The sequence below is a fragment of the Hylobates moloch genome, unplaced genomic scaffold (assembly GCF_009828535.3).
Source record: "Hylobates moloch isolate HMO894 unplaced genomic scaffold, HMol_V3 SCAFFOLD_10, whole genome shotgun sequence".
Classification (NCBI taxonomy): domain Eukaryota; kingdom Metazoa; phylum Chordata; class Mammalia; order Primates; family Hylobatidae; genus Hylobates; species Hylobates moloch.
The window spans coordinates 107068760-107087136 of NW_026652285.1; the positions used below are offsets into that span (position 1 = coordinate 107068760).

The following is an 18377-nucleotide window of genomic DNA, read 5'->3' on the forward strand; positions in this document are numbered from 1 at the left end:
AGACCAGAAGAGATGGAGCTGGACAGAGCTGTGGGGGTCCTGGGCCCTGCCACCCTGCTGCTCACTTTCCTGGGCATGGCCTGGGCTGTCCAGGCGGCAGACACCTGTCCAGGTAAGGGCGCTCCAGGGCCTCCTCTTGGAAACTTCTCGTCCCTGAAAGCTGGCAGGTTCATGACTGGTGGCTTCCTGGCTTCCAGGCCTTGCACCAGGTCCTGTGGAGCATCGTCTAGCAAGACAGAAGCTCTGCACGCCTCATCTTATGGGAACAAACACAGAGGCCCTGAACGGATGCGGCGTCTCAGAGACGGAGCTTCCTCTGCTTGCCCTCCCATAATGGAAACCGAGGCAGGTTTCCAGCCTCCCTGGGCCACATGTCCCCCTCTAAGCGTAAAAAGCGTAGTCATGGTGTTGTGTGGGGAGGTGAGGCTTGTGGCGCCAGCCACTGGGTAGACACCAGTCAGATATTCTGCCATGATCGCCATCATGGAGAGACAGCGTGTCAGGCGGGGATGAGGACCTGGAGAGACAGGGTGTCAGGTGGGGATGAGCACCCAGCACTGCAGGACCTGCTGGGCTCTGGAGATGTCCGTTCCCATGGTGTCCCTGATGTGGCACAATAAGGGTGGCATTGTCCCCGTGAGTTCTGGACCTCCTTCGGGGCTCCCAAGAGGACACTCAGGTGCCAAACCATGGGCTCCAGTGCATGGGAGGGCAGGTTGAAAATGCAGGTTCTGAAGTCAGGTCCTGACTGCTCCACCTGGGGCTGGGCTGGAGGGTCAGGAATTTGCGATGCTCCCGATGCTTGCAGAGATTCGTGCTGGAATTTCTGGAATGCAGTGAGACACAGAGCCCTGGGGTGTGCTGCGGCCAGCAGCGCATTCAAGGAGCAACCCGTGGCGTGGAGTGGGACATAGGCCAGGAGCAGCAGGGATTTGCTTGGGAACTCCTAGTGGCTTGTTGTGGAGTGGTGGGGTTAGGGTGGCATCATTTTCTTCCTTAAACACTTCTAGAGTTTCTAAATGATCAAATAATAGCACGTGTTATCTTCGTAACACACTCACTTGAATTTGAGTTATCTAATTAAAAACAACAAAGCTGTATTCCAGCTCTAGTTTCGCACCAACTTGTTCTGTGTCCTGGAAGGACGCCTCCCTCTGTGGAGGAACGAGGTGGACCCGCAGGAGCCCATCCCCTCTCAGATCTGCTCCAAGATCAGGTGTGGGAATCGCAATGGCAGCCTCTCTCCCTGTGTCCTTCTCACCCGATATTGATTACAATGATACGATAGATGAGAACAGACGAGATTAGGATGCTATCCTAAATGATAGGAGCTGAAATGAACCTGCACCCTTCGGTAGGTAAGGGAACAGAGGCTCAGAGGGGTTAAGGGACTTGTTTCAGGACGCATAGTACTGAGGAAGTAGGGTTTGCCTTCGGGCAGGGTAGCCTCCAAGGCCAGGCTTCTGCCCCAAATCACCTTTCTGCCTGACCAGTGCCCACCAGGGCAGGAAAACCTCCCTTCCAGGTGACCCTCCAGCTGAGGGAGGTGGCTGTGGCTATAGCCATCTGCCCAGTCCTGATGTCACCAAGGTGGCAGGTGCCTTTCAATTGAGTGGTGTATCTGTGGCTCAGTGGAGTCTTCAGGCCCAGGTGACACTGAGTGGCCACCCGTGTTTCTCTGCAGAGGTGAAGATGGTGGGCCTGGAGGGCTCCGACAAGCTCACCATTCTCCGAGGCTGCCCGGGGCTGCCCGGGGCCCCTGGGCCCAAGGGAGAGGCAGGCACCAATGGAAAGAGAGGTATGTGCAGGCCGGGTGGGGAGGCCAGGCATGGCGGGGGGCACTGGCTCTTGCTCTTTTTAAACTAGATGCTGAGTTGGGCAACACCCCCACCGTGGTTCCTAGATCGAGAGCCTGGGTCGGGCCCCTGCTACAGCCAGGGACAGAGCTGACTCCCAGGGCCCAACAGCGTTCTGACATGGAGGGAGCGTCTTTCTTAACTATTTCATGAGCTCACATTTGGACATGCTTCTGTAGCTCTGTCTCCTAGTCCTTGATCCAATACCAGCTTTGCTCGGCCACTGGCACGACTTCTAAGCTCTACGTCCCTCCACCTTCCCACCTTAACACGGAGGCCACGACACTCTTGTCCACCTGTCTCAGATGAGGAAACTGAGGCTCAAAGAGTCCAGGGATTTCCCTCTGTTCTCACACTTGGGAGGAAAAGAGCCGGGATTCCACCCATGGTCTCTGGATTTCCAGCTCCCGGCCCCTGAGTGAATAGGAGAGCCCCGTGAGGCCTGGGTCCTGGGTCTAGAACCTTCTGGTGCAGGATGGGCAAGCCCGGGCGGGGCCACAGTCACATCGTAGCACGAGCAGGGTCATGGTCATGATTGGAAATGACAGCCGCCAGCTTCAGGGTGGGCCCTTTGATCCTGGGCCGGGGAGTTTTGCTCAAGGTAGTGTCTTTGGAAATTGCAGGAGAACGCGGCCCCCCTGGACCTCCTGGGAAGGCAGGACCACCTGGGTCCAACGGTAAGGAGGGGACAAGAGTGAGGAGGGACTTTGAGGCCCTTCCAGACCCGGCTGCAGAGGAATGTGGGCAGGTCTTCTGGGGCTGCCATGCTGTCCTCGCCAGAGCCAACGCCTGCCCAGGCAGGGCTCCCGAGGCTCAGTCCAGGGCAGGGGTCTCAGTGTCGGGGAAGAGGTCTCAATGTGTGTGTGGGTTCTCAGCTTGGGCGAGTGGGGTTATCAGTGTGGGAGCTGGTTCTCAATGTGTGTGGGGGGTCTCAGTTTGGGGGAGTGGGGTCATCAGTGTGGAAGCAGGTTCTCAATGTCGGAGGAGGGGTTCTTGGTGGTGTAGGGAGAGGTTCTTGGGGTGTGTGTTGGGGGAGGGGTTCCCGGTGGGCAGGCTGTGGGGAGGTGTTATCAGCAGGGAGGGAGGAGCTGTCAATATGGGGGAGAGATTCTGGGATAGGGGAGAGGTTCTGATTATTGGGGGACGGACTTTTAGTGTGGGGAGGGGTTCTTAGTGGGGGGGCTGTCTGTATGGGGGAAGAGGTTCTTGGGTAGGGGAAGGTTTTCAGTGCAGGAGCGTCTGCCCTGTGGGTGGGCCTGAGGCCAAATCCTGTCCCTCTAATGTGGAAGTGGTCTTGAGAGGGTGGGGTGGGAGTGTCTGCTCACCTCTCTAAGCCCCACTCAGTCCTGGCCTCTGTCCCCTGAGCATGAGGCCCTGTCTTGTCCCCTCCTCCTGACTCTGCTCGAAAACCAGGATCAGCCCCGGATGGCTTGGAGAACCGTGTCAACAAGTTCCAAACACAGAATTAGTGGAAATTCTCTGCTTTAAAACAAAGAATTTTCTGATATATTTTCTTGAGGAATATTTTGAAGAATCAGAGAAATATGCAGTAGGAAATTGAAGCTCCCTTTAGTCACTCACCTTTACCCACAGACCTACTGAGAATAAGACCACCCTACACTCACCAAACCCCAGGCTCAGACATGGGTTGTGTCTATACATAAAATATGCAGGTTTGGTGCCCAGACCCCAAACAACACTCCCCACATCATATTACTGTGTCCACCAAGATGGGCTGTTTGCAGGCCTTGGGGCCTCAGGAGAACCCTGAAGATCCAGGCTTCCTCTAGTTGGCATGTGGAGGCCTCAGCCGTCTCTGGGATGGTGACCTCTGCTTCCCCAGGAACCTCTGACAGGGGTGCATGTGGTGGAGGGGCCAGTGCAGGCATCCTTCGAGGGAAAGAAAAATTCAGTCGACAGAACCAGAGTCAGGGACTCCTTGAGTGGACCCATACCATCACCTTCTGGGGAGTCCCAGAAAATGGTCTCCACTTTCTATGCGGTGTCCGCGGACCAAAGGGGGCTGAAGGGCTCTGATTTCCAAACTGTGACACGTGTGTCCTCTCTCACCCATGAACAGGAGCACCTGGGGAGCCCCAGCCGTGCCTAACAGGTGACTGACCATCCCCACACTCCTCCCACGGCTTGTGGCTGCCCTTGGCTAGAAGTCCAGGGTCATACGACGCCATTGCCAGAATGAAGTGACAAATATGAACAGAAGAAAATGGTTGCTTGCCCGTTTCCTTGTCCCCTAATTATTCAAGGAAGTGACAAATATTGTCCAGACAGCTTACATACACTCCATGGCAATTTTCTTCTATCTTCTAATCTACCCCAGAAGGCCGGGTGCCCAGGAGCTGAAGGTGGGGGTGACACTGGGAGGTGGGAGGGTCAGGCTGACTGGGTGTGGCCATCACGGCTGCGTGGCCCTGGGAGCTGTGTCCCTGTCCAAGCCTCAGAGTCCTGCTCTGTTCATACAGGCACCTATGGCCCTGCTCCTCCCAGGCCTCCCTCCCACTGCCCCTGCCCTGCCCAGGGTTCCTGTCCTGCAGCCACTCCCCGGGTTCCCTTCCCAGGCCCACGCACCTGCAAGGACCTGCTAGACCGGGGGCATTTCCTGAGCGGCTGGCACACCATCTACCTGCCCGACTGCCAGCGCCTGACTGTGTTCTGTGACATGGATACGGACGGAGGGGGCTGGACTGTGAGTGTGGGGCTGAGGGGCCCTGGGCAGAGGAGGTCAGCCTGGGAGTCCCGGAGGCCAGGCTGCACACCTGGTGGGAGAACACACTCTGGAATTCTCTATTCCCCTGGTCGGGGACAGTCAGAGATGATGGGGGAGGTGACCCGTGGGCAAAAGTCCAAGCCATGGGGTAGACTGGGAGGGGCCGGGTGCTCTCCTGCTGTGTGGCTTGGGGCTTGTTGCCTCCCCTCTCTGAGCCCCCATTTCCTCCTTCATCCCTTGGGGTCTGCGAGGAGACCAGGTGGGCGTGCTGGTGACCCCAGCCCGTGATGCTATGCCAACTACAAACACTGCTCCTCTGGAGGGCGGGTCCCCCGTGCTGTGGGACGTCGGCCTGGCCCCCCGGCTCCTATCCCCCGGCTCCTGTCCCCCGGCTCCTGTCCCCTGGCTCCTGTCCCCTGGCTCCTCCACAGGTTTTCCAGCGGAGGGTAGACGGCTCCGTGGACTTCTACCGGGACTGGGCCGCGTACAAGCAGGGCTTCGGCAGTCAGCTGGGGGAGTTCTGGCTGGGAAACGACAACATCCATGCCCTGACCACCCAGGGTAGGGCCGCTGCCAGGGCTTGGGGGTCGGGGGGCCCTGAATGGGGGTGCCCCTGCCCCTTAGGCCTGGGCTGCATGGAACACAAAAGCCTCTTGGCCCACAGGGGATTGGGCCCTGAGCACACTCAGGTGGCACTGGGACCTCCGAGGGCTGCGTCCCCTGCCACAGGCTCTGACAGCGTCGGGACGGGAGAGGGTTAGAGCTCTGGGCTAAAGGCCTCTTCAGGTCTTGGCCCCACTGGTATCTCAGGTCCTGAGAGTCGGAAGGAGGGACACAGTGGCCCTATAGTGGATTTTGGGCCCAACCCCAACTCTGCCTCTAATCCGCTAGGATTTGGGAATCAAGAGTCTTGCCCTGTTGCTCAGCACACCGTGCCTGGTCAGAGCTACACAGGCCCCGGGGATACTGCGGTGCTGTCCGTCCTCTGCCTCCATGGAGTCCAGACCTCCTTCCAGGCCCTGCCCCAGATCCCCAGCTCCCATGTCTAAAGGTAGAGGGCCCTTCTACTGGGACCCTGAAACCTTTCTCTAACAGGAACCAGCGAGCTCCGTGTAGACCTGGTAGACTTTGAGGACAACCACCAGTTTGCTAAGTACAGATCATTCAAGGTGGCCGACGAGGCGGAGAAGTACAATCTGGTCCTGGGGGCCTTTGTGGAGGGCAGTGCGGGTGAGTGTCTGCTTGGGCTGTGTGGCCTGGGCTTCTGAGGGGGGTTTGGGAAGTGGAGAGAGCGTGCTCAGTGTCCTGGTGGCCTTGTGGAAGAGGCCTCACCTCTCTGAGCCAATTTGTCCATCTCTACATGCAGACACTAATATCTGTGCTCTGTGTAGCACGGGGGTCACGGGACACATCAGTGTATGACCGCAGAAACCCCAGCAAGGACATCCAGTGGGAAGGAAGTCTCTGCAGAGCAGGGACCTATGCACAGTGACAGCAGCTGATATCTCTGCGGGGCGTGGTTGGAAGGGGTCTGCCATGGTAGAATCCAGAGTAGAGAATGATGATGCTGACCCCTGCCTCCTGTTCTTCTGTGAAATAAACATAGTACACATTAGGTGGCAGGGCTAGACCTAAAGACAATTTGCCAAGACCACTGCCAACAGCAGGGCAGTATTCACTGGAGTCATGGATTGCACTTCTTGGATTGTGCAGTGCACAACCTGCATAACCATACATGGAGGACACACCAGGCCAAGCCTCAGGTATAAAGACTTATACTGTCTGTAATGATGTTACTGCCTGTAACGATACTCACATTTCCTCCTGCACAGGTGATTCCCTGATGTCCCACAACAACCAGTCCTTCTCCACCAAAGACCAGGACAATGACCTTAACACCGGAAATTGTGCTGTGGTGTATCAGGGAGCTTGGTGGTACAAAAACTGCCATGTGTCAAACCTGAATGGTCGCTACCTCAGGGGGACTCATGGCAGCTTTGCAAATGGCATCAACTGGAAGTCGGGGAAAGGATACAATTACAGCTACAAGGTGTCAGAGATGAAGCTGCGACCTGCCTAGCCCAGGCCGGCCTCAGGGTCAGGATGCCTCCATACATAGTTGGTGGGGGGTAGGGTTGGGAGCTTGGCCCTATGGCTTGTAAAAGAAACACATGTCGTGATTCTAAATTGGGTTTGTCTTGCTGTGCGGAAGAGGTTCAAATCCAGCTCTGTTTCCACAATCAACCCTTCCAGATTTGTGACATTAACTCACCCCAAACCTCTGTCTTTCCTTGACAATGAGTAAGAATGTGTTTCTGACCATGCCAGCAGGAACCTTCCTTAAGAACAAATACAAGACTTTCATGCTGTGATGGGCTCAGAGTGCAGCCCTGCTCAGAGTGCAGCCCTGGGCAGGCTAAACGCCTTCCTGGGGCTGGACCGTCTGGGCTTCTCTTTGAGCTGGATGGCAGGGAAGTGAGAAGGCACATTGCAGAGGAAGTTTCTCCTGCACTCAGAGACGCTGTTGCCTGTCCAAGGCCCCCAGCCTCCTAGCCGCAGCTCTGCCCACTCACCCCCGTCACCCAGGCTTCCTGCCGCCTGCTGTGCTGGGTTTCGTGGGATCCGCTCGCTACTTCCTCACAAGCCAAAGCAAGCGTGGCTGTGTGCCTGTGACTCCCTCATCAAAACGGGGAGAGCAGTTACATGAGGCAGGTGTGAGGGACCCAAGCACTCCTGAGGAGGGAAGAACCCTCCTTTTGGCCACGAGTGTCCATCCCAAAGCTGCCCTGCAGCCGAGCCCAGTGCAGATTGAATCAGAAAGCCAAAGCCCCTTCCACCTGCTTCTCTCAGGCAAGCTGCCTGCAAGAGAGCAGAGTGTATTAATGCAGAAGCTTGTATCTGCTGAGGATGGCACCTGGCTTTCTCCTCTCACCACCTCCTGGTCCTACTGAGGACCCGTCCCCTGTCCCCGGTCCCCAGCCAGCTCAGCCTGACGAGGCTTTTAGAGGCTCTGCACCCCAGCATCAGCCAGTGCTGACCCTTGTACGGCTGTTTGAGTCCCCGATCCCTCTCATAACAGCCCTGCCCTTGTCCTATACCCTCTACTCAGAGAGGATCCAGAAGGGTCCGAGGAGGCCATGATCCCTCCCTGAGCTTTTTAGTGCGGGCCCCCTCCTTCCCCTACAAGGGTCCCTCCTGGGTCTTAGCTGGTCTAAGCCCCACACACATCATAGAGAGGGCTGCGCATCTGGGACTTCTCGGGGGAGAGTGCACTGTTTCCTCTGAGTTCCTGGAGGGGCTCACCATGAAGATCAGGACACAGCTCCGGCCTCACCCTCCGTGAGCCATCTCCACCTTCTCTCCTCACTCTGGGTCCGAGGCCTGGGATGAGCCAGGACAGGGGGAGGCAGGGACGGCCCTGGGCGTGGCCCTTCCTTCCTTCCTGGGCCCGTGGGAGGGGGCCGCGCCACCCACCCAGGGTGCTGACCCGTCCTCAGGACAGAAACTAGCAAGCTGTCAAACCTGAGGGTTTATAACTAAATGACGGGGTGCTGCCCTAGGAAATTACACCCAGACATCTCTTTTTTCATAGACCTGGGTCCCTAGCTTTTAGACAGGATGACAAATCATTGACAGGTGCTGACTTTACATGCACTGTAGCCTCACACTTCAGCCGTTCACTGCCAGGCAGTCTTCTAGGGAACAAAGAGCTCAGCCACGCACCCCGGGCCACAGTCAGGATGAGACCTGGCGTCAAAACTCCCCTCAGCGCCGTTCACCCCCCATTCTGGGCATTTCAACCTCCAACAGGGGATTTAAATGAAGAAAATACACACCTCACACAGCTGTAAAGGGAGGAACTGGGAATTTCTCCCAAATCCTGACCTTCGAGTTCTAGAAATGGGATCCTCCCTGGAATGTATGATGGCATTATTCTGGAAGGCAAAAATAAAGCTATTTAATATAGAAATATTTTTAGTCTGACAAGTCAAAGATTTTTAAAAATATATTTTTTTTAGTTTTCTTAATTGAGAGATGAACTAAAAAGTAACTTTTTCTAAATATTTAATGTAGCTTTGCTATACTTTATAAATACTCTCAAGCTTTGGCGGGGTTTGTTGGGATAAGAAAAAGTACTTATAAAAATGCAGTCAGTATGTCAGGAGGCTTGCGTAATTAACACAGCACAGGGAGGTCATGGAGGCTTGTGTAATTAACATAGTATAACATAAATGTATTTGCATGACACGTGCATTGCACGTGCATACGTGTGTGTGCGTGCACCTTCGGGTCCTCCAGGAGGTGTAACTGAGGCAGGCATCGGAAAGGCTCTGTAGGACCAGCTGGTACGGGGTGGGCACCTGGGAGCTGCAGGTGCCTGCTTCTCCCATCCCCTGAAAGACTTGGCTCTTCAGGCCACCAGTGCTGCCTCAGGGCGTCTGGCTCCCTCTAGAGCAGGGGGCTGAGCCAGGTTGGAGCCTGGGCCAAGGCCAAGAGTATCCCCAGAGCTGGGCTGTCCCTGTCCCTCTGCTGGGGACTGCTGCCTCCCTTCCTGCTCTTCAGAGGTCTCAGGCCTCTGCTGTCGGGAGGGCTGGAAGAAGGGGCAGCACCTGGCAGGGGGCCTGTGCCCACTAGACCCTAGATTCTTAACTATAACTGTGGTTTCTGTGGCCAGGCTGGGGGTGACAGAGGCGTTCAAGCCAGACTCCATCTTGAATAGGGGCTGGGTGAAATGAGGCTGAGACCTGCTGCGCTGCAGTCCCAGGAGGTTAAGCATCCTTAGTCATAGGAGGTTGGCAGGACGGGTATCACGAGATACAGGTCATAAAGACCCCGTTGATAAAACAGCATGCGGTAAAGAAGACGGCCAAATCCAACCAAAACCAAGATGGTGACAAAAGTGACTTCTGGTTGTCCTCACTGCTCACTATATGCTAATTATAATGCATTAGCATGTTGAAAGACACTCCGATGACAGTTTACAAACACCATGGCGACTTCCGGAACTTACCGTGTATGGTCTAAAAAAGGGAGGGACCCTCAGTTCCCTGCCCCTTTCTTGGAAAACTCATGAAAGATCCACCCCTTGTTTAGTATGTAATCAAGAAATAACTATAAAAATAGCCAGTTAGCAGTCCTCAGAGCTTCTCTGCCTATGGAGTAGCCATTCTTTTGTTTCTTTACTTCCCTAATAAACTTGTTTTTACTTTATGAACTCGCCCCAAATGCTTTCTTGTGAGAGGTCCAAGAACCCTCCCTTGGGGTCTGGATGAGGATGCTTATTTTCCCCAAGGCTGTGAAGCCTTGCTTTGCCTGGAGTAACTGACATTGAAACCGCCACTGTAAAATTATGACTGAGACAATGAAAGAGATCTGACTTAACCAACTCCATCTTGCTTCTAACCTCCAAGCTGTGCTTATTCATTCCTAGGCATAGTCTGAACTAACTTTGGGAGGAACTTAGTTTATAGTTTAAAACAAAGGTGATAATAGCCTTTTCCCAAAACCTCCTTCTTGCCTGAGGACTAGACTGCTTTTGTAGGACTAACAAATTAGCCACAAGATCAGAAATTATGGTTTAGGAGTCATGCAGCTGGAGGCTACACGATTCCGACCCTCTCTCAACTGCTCCTGAAGTCAGAACTTGGGATATTTTGCAGACCCTGCACTTGATGGATCAGCTGGCACCACCCAGGTCAATAAACTGGCTCATCTGATCTTGTGGCCCCCACCTAGGAACTGACTCAGTGCAAGAAGACAGCTCTGACTCCCTATGATTTCATCTCTGACCAATCAGTACGTCCAGCTCACTGGCTTCCCCCCAACCCTGACCAATCAGCACTCTTGGCTCATTGGCTTCCCCCCAACCCACCAAGTTGTCCTTAAAAACTCTGATCCCTGAATGCTTGGGGAGACTGATTTGGTAATAATGAAACTCTAGTCCGGTATCCTGCACGGCGGCTCTGCGTAAATTACTCTTTCTCTATTGCAATTCTCCTGTCTCGATAATTTGGCTCTGTCTGGGCAGCAGGCAAGTTGAACCCACTGGGTGGTTGCAACATCAGGAAGTCCCCATCCTTAGGAAGAGAAAGGAGCCCGCTCTGCAGGGCTGGAACCCCATGTATCAGGAAGGTGAAGCAGTGTACCCAGAAAGCTCCTTTGCAGGAGAGAGGGCCATTTAACAAGTCTAGGCCCAGGGCAGTCCTCCACCTCTGAGGACTCTCTCCATGAAGATGTGATGCTGTCTGGGAATGGGAGCACAACCTGACCCTTCCCTGGGATCTTCATTCTCCACCCTGCCCCTGCTACACCTTTTCCAGACCTCATTCTCACTCGCCTTCACCTCTCCAGAATCTGATGTGCTTTCTGATTTTGTCTTCCCTGTGCTCTGCCTCCCGAGCAGCAGCGGGTGCTCTGTGGAACCCTAGGACCCTTCCGTCTGCACCCAGAGGCTCTCAGCCCTTGGGTGATGGATTTGCTGCAGCCTGACCCCCACCCCCTCTTCCTGTCCAGTCTTCAGGAGGAACCGACCGAGCCTGGGCCTCTGTGAGGTCTCCTGGCCTTGGTGTCAGTGGCCCTGCCTGAGGTCGTTTGGTCCCTGGTCCTGTTCAGATGCCTGTATGTGTTTATGGAGACACTGGCCACGTGGCACTATGTGTGACTTGTGCTCCCAGGCAAGGTCTCAGAGTAGCACTTGCCTCCTTCAAAAGCAAAGTCTCTTCGTTTCAGCTGTGAAGTGCAGCGGCATTTCGCCCTCACAGACCTGGGCTGTGTGGCCTTGATCTGTGATCTGACCTCTCTGAATCTTCCTTCTTGTGTGACATGGGATGGCAGGGTGGATTTGAAGGCCCTGGGGAGTAAGAAGAATGTGCTCCCACACCGGGTTTGCAATGTGCTGAAGGGACAGGAAGCATAGCATAACATCACCCACCCGGCCCAGCTGCCAGTCCTCCTCCTAGGGCACCCCCTGCCCAGCTGACAGCCCTTGCCCATGAGGCCTCCCCTTCTGTTTGGGCCTTTCCCTGGGCGCAGGAGCCCTTGGCTATAGGTCTTTGTTGTGGGCTCCAGCCCTGCCTAGCCCTGCCTGGCCTGCCCCCCAACACCTCCTGTCACCTGCCTGTCTCCTTGGGCTGAATCCAGGCTGTTCTGTTGAGGGTGTTGGGAGCTGTGCCCTGGCATAGGGGTGGCGGGCAGGTATTGACTCTGTTGTGTATCCAGACCTGGGAGAGGAGGATGGAGCCACCTGATGTGGGCCAGGCTCCAGCAAAGGCCTCCCTCACCTGCTGCCCACACTAGCCAGGGTGGGCTCCCTGGGGTCAGAGCAGAGGCCAGGCTGTCTGCTTTTATTGCCTTCAGAATCTGCTCAAAGGAGAACTGGCTCTCTTCTCTCTCTCCTAGCCTGAGGGACACTGTCTCCCTCCAATAAGCTGATTGTTGGGAGCTGTGACTGACAGGCACCCAAACCCTGAAACCAGGTGTTCTTGCCTCCATTGACCCAAACCCCCGTGTCCCCTGCCCCTTCCCTACCCCTCACCATGGGTTTCTGAGTTCTTCCAATGACTCCATGCCTTAAGTGCAGTTTATAAAAAAAGAACTGGGAAAGGGTCGTCTCGTGGATTCCAGGCTCAGCTGGCTCTAGGCAGAGCGTAATGTTGCTCACCACAGGTGGATGTGGTTTTAGGCTGCATTCACAAAGTCCTGACATCTAGAACAAGGAAGACGCCACACTCGCCTCTGCATAGGTCACTCCATACCTGTGCCCTGGGTTCTGAGTTTTGCACTTTACAGTAACCAAGATGGAAACACTGCCGGGGAATGGGAGTGGAGAGCTGGAAAGAGCATTCCAGGAAGTGGCCGAAGGCAAGCAGGGAGTAACATGCAGAAAACATGGCCTGCTGCAGAACATGAAGCGTGCATTTGGGAGGTGACCCCACGCTAGGAGGACATCACTGTTCCAGGCTCCTGGGCACTCAGGGCCCCTCCCATCTCTTTGTCCCTAGCCTCTCTGGGTGTCTGTTCTTGTCCCTTTATTCCTCTGCATCCTAGGCTTCTTTCCTCTCCCAGTAGCCTGTAGTCAGAAAGAGTGGGGTGGCCAACTTGTGCCAGTGAGCCTGGGCCTGTCCAGTTTTAGCACTGAGCATCCCATCTCCTGGAAAAGCCCTAGCCACCAGGATGGTCGGTTGTCCTAAGAGGAGTCTCAGTGGCCCCAGTCAGATGCAACAGGTAAAAAAATCCCCAAAACCACTGGGCACGGTGGCTCACGCCTGTAATCTCAGCACTTTGGGAGGCCGAGGCAGGCAGATCACGAGGTCAGGAGATCGAGACCATCCTGGCTAACACGGTGAAACCCCATCTCTACTAAAAAAAATACACAAAAAAATTAGCTGGGTGTGGTGGTGGGTGCCTTTAGTCCCAGTTACTCAGGAGGCTGAGGCAGGAGAATGGCGTGAACCCGGGAGGTGGAGCTTGCAGCGAGCCGAGATTGCGCCACTGCACTCCAGCCTGGGTGACAGACTGAGACTCCGTCCCCCCCAAAAAATCCCCAAAACCCTGCATGCCCTATCCTCAAGATCAGGAAGACACAGAGTTCAGGACACCTGCCCAACTGACCTTCACCTTCTCTTTTCTTCACTAGAATGACACTAATCACTTAGTGAAGAAAGACTAAACCAAATCCTTCTCCCACTACCCCCATGGAACACCTGCTGGGTGCACAGCCCTCTCTGGAGTACAGGGCAGTGAATTCCTGCTCTGAAGGAGCCTGCCCTCTCACCAGGAGAACGAGGCCTTTTCCAATAGAATCAGACAAACGGCCTAAATGGAAGACTCAAAGCGGTGGCTCCAGTGAGTCCTGTCCTGTTTCTTTCTTCCAGGCTCAGCCTGAAGTTCTCCTGAATCCTTGTAGGAGCCAGAACTCCCCAGTTACTTTCTCACTGCCTGGCTGATCTGAGAGAGAGTTAGGAGGTGGGATGCAACTCTGGAGGCAGGGACTTGGACACTGGATCAGATTGAGGACCAGCTTAAACAGGGTCGAGGTGAAAGCAGCTTTCCATAAGACACATCCACCCGTGTGCCATGTCAGTTTACCATTGCCCACAGCAACACCCAGAAGTTACCACCCCTTTCCATGGCAATGACTTCATGACCGAGAAGTTACCACCCTTTTCCTAGAAATTTCTGTATAAACCACCCTTAATTTGCATATAGTTAAAAGTGGGTATAAGTATGTCTGCAGAACTGCCTCTGAGCTGCTGCTGTGGGCACACTGCCTATGGGGAGCCACACTCTGCAAGGAGAGTATCTCAGCTACTGCTATACATGGCTGCTTCAATAGAAGTTGCTGTTTGATGCCACCAGCTCACCCTTGAATTCTTTCCTGGGTGAAGCCAAGAACCCTCCTGGGCTAAGCCCCAATTTGGGGCTCACTTGCCCTGCATCAGGTGGACATCCAGATTGAAGTGCAAATGCAGACAATTCACATTCCAATCCCTACACAAATGGCAAACCCACGGGGAAGACGGCTGCATTGTTACCGTACAGGCTCCCATCACTGCAGGAGAATTTCTCATTATTGTTGTTTATAAAAGGCATGCCTTGTGTCATTGAGACAGAGATGATGTTATATGTTCACTAAGCCTGTTTTTCCCCCTCCTGAGGGTACAAGAAGTCTGCTTTTCTAAACCTCTCTTGCAGTTAGATGAGACTATATGATGGAGATTTAGTCAATGGGACGTTCACAGAGATTATGCAGACCCCTTTCTAAACTGGCCCCCCAAGCCTTCTGTCCCATGTCCTGGTGAGGAACCCCAAAGTCCTCTGTAAACCTGCATTGCACCGCATGGGCCCTGCATTGCAGCACAAGGGGAAATGATGACACTGTGATCCTGAGGGGTTGTTTGTTATAGCAGCAATTTGTACTTACACTGACTCATGCAGAGATTGGTACCAGAAGGGCAAGAGTGTGGCAACAAACACCTAAAATCCAAGGCACTGGCCTAGCAGCCACATGGTGGATGGAGGGCTGCAGAGTTTTGTTTGATGAACATGTTGCCTTCAATAACTTGGAAGGCAGTTCCTTGGAACACCTCTTCTAGCCCCAGGGGAGCAACTTGAAAAACAGAATTTTCAGTGTGTGTTTATTTTTATTGGCTGTCTGACTGGGTGTTACAAGAGAAAGAAGAGCTTAGAAAAGAACTTAGCAAGCAGGAAAAAAATGGATTAAAGAGTCTAGGAATTGGAAATCTCGCAGAGTTGGAAAATGCCTGAACATTGTTAGACTCCAAACAGTAAGAGATGAGGTTTTAAAAGCACTAGGGTAAGAAGGATCAATGGAATATGTTGTTTTGAACAGAGCGACTCAGAATTGTAGTAAAGCTCCTTCCTGCCCAAGCCTGAAAACTTTAAGAAGACTTCCTTAAGATGAGAGATATAGGGAGGCATGGGGATAAATTAGCAAAGAAATGCATCAAATCTGAATGAAATATGAACCAAATTTCTATCTCGGGAAAGAAGATGCCCAGAAGAAATCTGGTTTTTTAAATCACTGCAGGAGTGATTCTTGTCACCATGCCCTGCCCTGGACCATGACCTGGGCAAGAAACAAACTTGCATTGTATATCAGCCCTGAGATATTAAGATTGCCTGTTAAAATAGCTGCTGTTTCTTTTTTCATTTTTTTTTTTTTTTTGGAGACAGAGTCTCGCTGTCGCCCAGGCTGGAGTGCAGTGGTGCGATCTCGGCTCACTGCAGGCTCCGCCCCCTGGGGTTCACGCCATTCTCCTGCCTCAGCCTCCCGAGTAGCTGGGACTACAGGCACCCGCCACCTCGCCCGGCTAATTTTTTGTATTTTTAGTAGAGACAGGGTTTCACTGTGTTAGCCAGGATGGTCTCAATCTCCTGACCTTGTGATCCGCCTGCCTCAGCCTCCCAAAGTGCTGGGATTACAGGCGTGAGCCACTGCGCCCGGCTAATAGCTGCTGTTCCTTATCTTTACAAAGAGGTGGCCCAGGAGAGGAGAGGAGAAACCTGCATTCTCCTCCTGGTTTGAAAACTTACTCTGGGCTTTGTGCCAAGTTGGCCTCCTACTGATTTCTTTAGCTGCACTTGAGCTACTCAGTTTGGTTTTCATTGTCACTGTGACTCATCAGCCTGAGGCCATATGGGTGGGGGACGGCCAATTATCTGATTCCTGCAGCTTTACAGGCGGCTGGAAGCCCACCCACCCACCCCAAGATGTGGCAGTAGTCCCAGTCGGGAAGCCAGCAGAATCAAGGACAATCTGGATATGTCCATCTGTCCCAAGGTAGCAAATGGGCCCTCCCAGAGCCCTGTGCCTTCCATGACAGGATGGGTGGTCTACAATTTAATTGGGGTTGAAACATAAATCATCAAATCTGAGAACTGGAAATTAAGGGGCAGCTGCTCTGGGTGATCTTGCCACCCAGAACTCAACTCAGTGCCTCTGCAGCTCCCAGCAGACCCACAGGCATAAGAAACTCACTGCTGGCATAAGCAGCCACCAGATCAGTGTGGCCTGGGATGGCGGTGACTGACATTGGAAGGGCTTCCTCTTGTCAAATGTAGCTCTGCTTCTCCATAAAAGCTAATTTTTGGAGTGGGCCAAGCGACCTGTATGGCGGGAAGTCCAAGGTTGTTTACCCCGTACCATCAGGAAGGGCCTCTACTGGGCTGATGGCCCAAGACATGTGAATCAAGGACAGAATGCACATCCAAAAACAAAAACAAAACCCAGAGCGGCCATCATGTATCCGGCATGCTTGGCTCTGATGAATGTTTGGTTCGGCTGATAACCTACCTGGCTTCCCAGCTCCTGTTTCTCTGGGCTGTGCGAGCCTGGATTCTAATTGAAACCCATTTGCGTTAATTTGTTTATCTCTCTTTTCCCTTCCAGGATTGCTGTCTTCTTTAATATGAGTTTGCTCTGATGAGCCAGAAGGTCTTCGGGTTTTGTTTGCTTGCACTAAAACCATCAAGCCTTCTACTCGGCTCTCTGAAACTAGCACACTATTGGTTCCTCAACCTGACTATCCATCGGAACCACCTGGGGAGGCTTTGAAAAATACAGATTCAGGGGCCCCATCCCAGACTTTTAGAACCAGAATCTCAGTGGGTGATGCCTAGAGCCCTCCCTCTTCTCTGCTGATGAGCTGTGGTAGGAAGCCACACAACAGCACATCAAATGGAGATGACAAGTCAGCCTGCCTCCCACTCCATCTCCAGCCTTCTATGGGCCACGTGTCCCCAGGACCCCCACCCATCCCTCAGAATAAAGGTGAGAGTGATCCAAATCAAAAGCAAGTTGAAATGTTTTTAAAACATGGAATAAGGATCAAATTAATTACAGTGAATATTTACATGCCTTAAATAGATTGTTTTATGGGGATGTGGTATTATGACTTGAGTCTGTTTCATAAGTGTCACTTATGACACTATATGAACTTAAAGAAAAGCTTGTACCCTTTGAATCAGTAAGCTCATCAGAGAACTTACTCTTGGAAAAAAAATGCAATGTAAGAGAAAAAAGCGTGTACATAAATGTATTCATTACTGGCTAGGATATCAGTATTCAACAATAAGAGGAAACACTGGATAGATTATAAGTGTTCAACAATAAGAGGACGTCCGCTTCCTCCAGTGAGTATTAAGTGGCCATTTAAAAAAATGCTCAATGTGCAAGCTCTAGTGACCTGGAAACCTAAGTGTAAAATTAGAACATAGAACTGGAAGTGCAGACTTCTACTTCCAGTAATAATGGGTTAGAAAACAAGGCCAAACTTCCTTTTGAAATCGAAAAAGCTGGACAAAGTTCAGAGATACTCTTCTTAAGCACTAAAGGTAATCAGAGTAATGAGGAATTACCAGAATAAGATTCAGCAGAAATAGAAACCCAGAGTGGAGTATCTGTGAGTATCTTTGCCTGGCGTCATTCACCAATCAGAGAGAAGCTTTCAAGTCTGTGTGGGAGTTTTGTCAACTTAGCAGGCTGAAGGGGACCAGGGTACATGTTCAGAGCCTGCCAAGAATGGAGTTTCAGGTTAAGGAACTTGCACTGTAGCCTGACAACTATGTATGTGTGCATCCCAGAGGTAAGGATCACCTGCAAGTAAACCAGCTCTCCCCCAAAATTGCAAACTGGTTTTAAGTCATATGGGTGCATAGACCATCTCTGGCAATGGAACTGGTTATTAACTTCCAGAACATGCCTGGTGAAGCAAATGAAACCTGTGTTGGAGGAAGACAAAGTATTGCTGGGTTTCAAGTGATCTACGCCAACACTTAAAAAACAAAGTTCATAATTTCTATGGCAGTCAAGGTGGCTGTGTTAGTATTCTACTCCTGCACAGCACATTACCACAAATGGCACCCATTTATTAACTCACAGTTCTGTGGATCAGGGGTCTGAATGGGCTCAGCAAGCAAGGTCCTCTGGTTAGAGTCTTGCAAAGCTGAAGTCAAGGTGTAAGCCAAGCCTTATGCTCAGCTGGAGAATTTGGGGGAGCAGCAGCTTCCAGGACCATTCAGGTTGTTGTCAGAATCCAGTTCTGTGTGGTTTTAGGAGTAAGGTTCCCATTTTCTTGCTGGCTGTCAGCTGGGAGCTGCTGTCAGCTATTGGAGGCCACTCTCAGGTTCTTTCTAAATAAGCCTCCATCTTCAAAGCCTGCAAAAGTGTGTCAAATCATCATCATGCTGCAAATCTCTCTGACTCCTCTTTTGCTACCTGCCAGAGAAAACTCTCTGCATTTAAAGGGCTGTCATGATTAGATTAGGCCCACCCT

General features: G+C 52.6%; 1 protein-coding gene across 2 annotated transcripts; it reads left to right on the plus strand.

Annotated features, from left to right (window-relative positions):
• On the plus strand, positions 1-6768 carry LOC116475844 (ficolin-2). Of its 2 annotated transcripts, XM_032165605.2 has the most exons (8): positions 1-112; positions 1685-1798; positions 2480-2533; positions 3937-3969; positions 4433-4560; positions 5013-5142; positions 5677-5811; positions 6414-6768. In XM_032165605.2, the coding sequence occupies exons 1-8, from the start codon at positions 13-15 to the stop codon at positions 6659-6661; spliced, it is 942 nt and encodes a 313-aa protein (XP_032021496.1). In that variant the 5' UTR covers positions 1-12; the 3' UTR covers positions 6662-6768. The 2 variants fall into 2 exon arrangements, with proteins under 2 accessions (XP_032021496.1, XP_032021497.1); XM_032165606.2 differs by lacking the exon at positions 1685-1798.
• The last annotated feature ends 11609 nt before the right edge of the window (positions 6769-18377 follow it).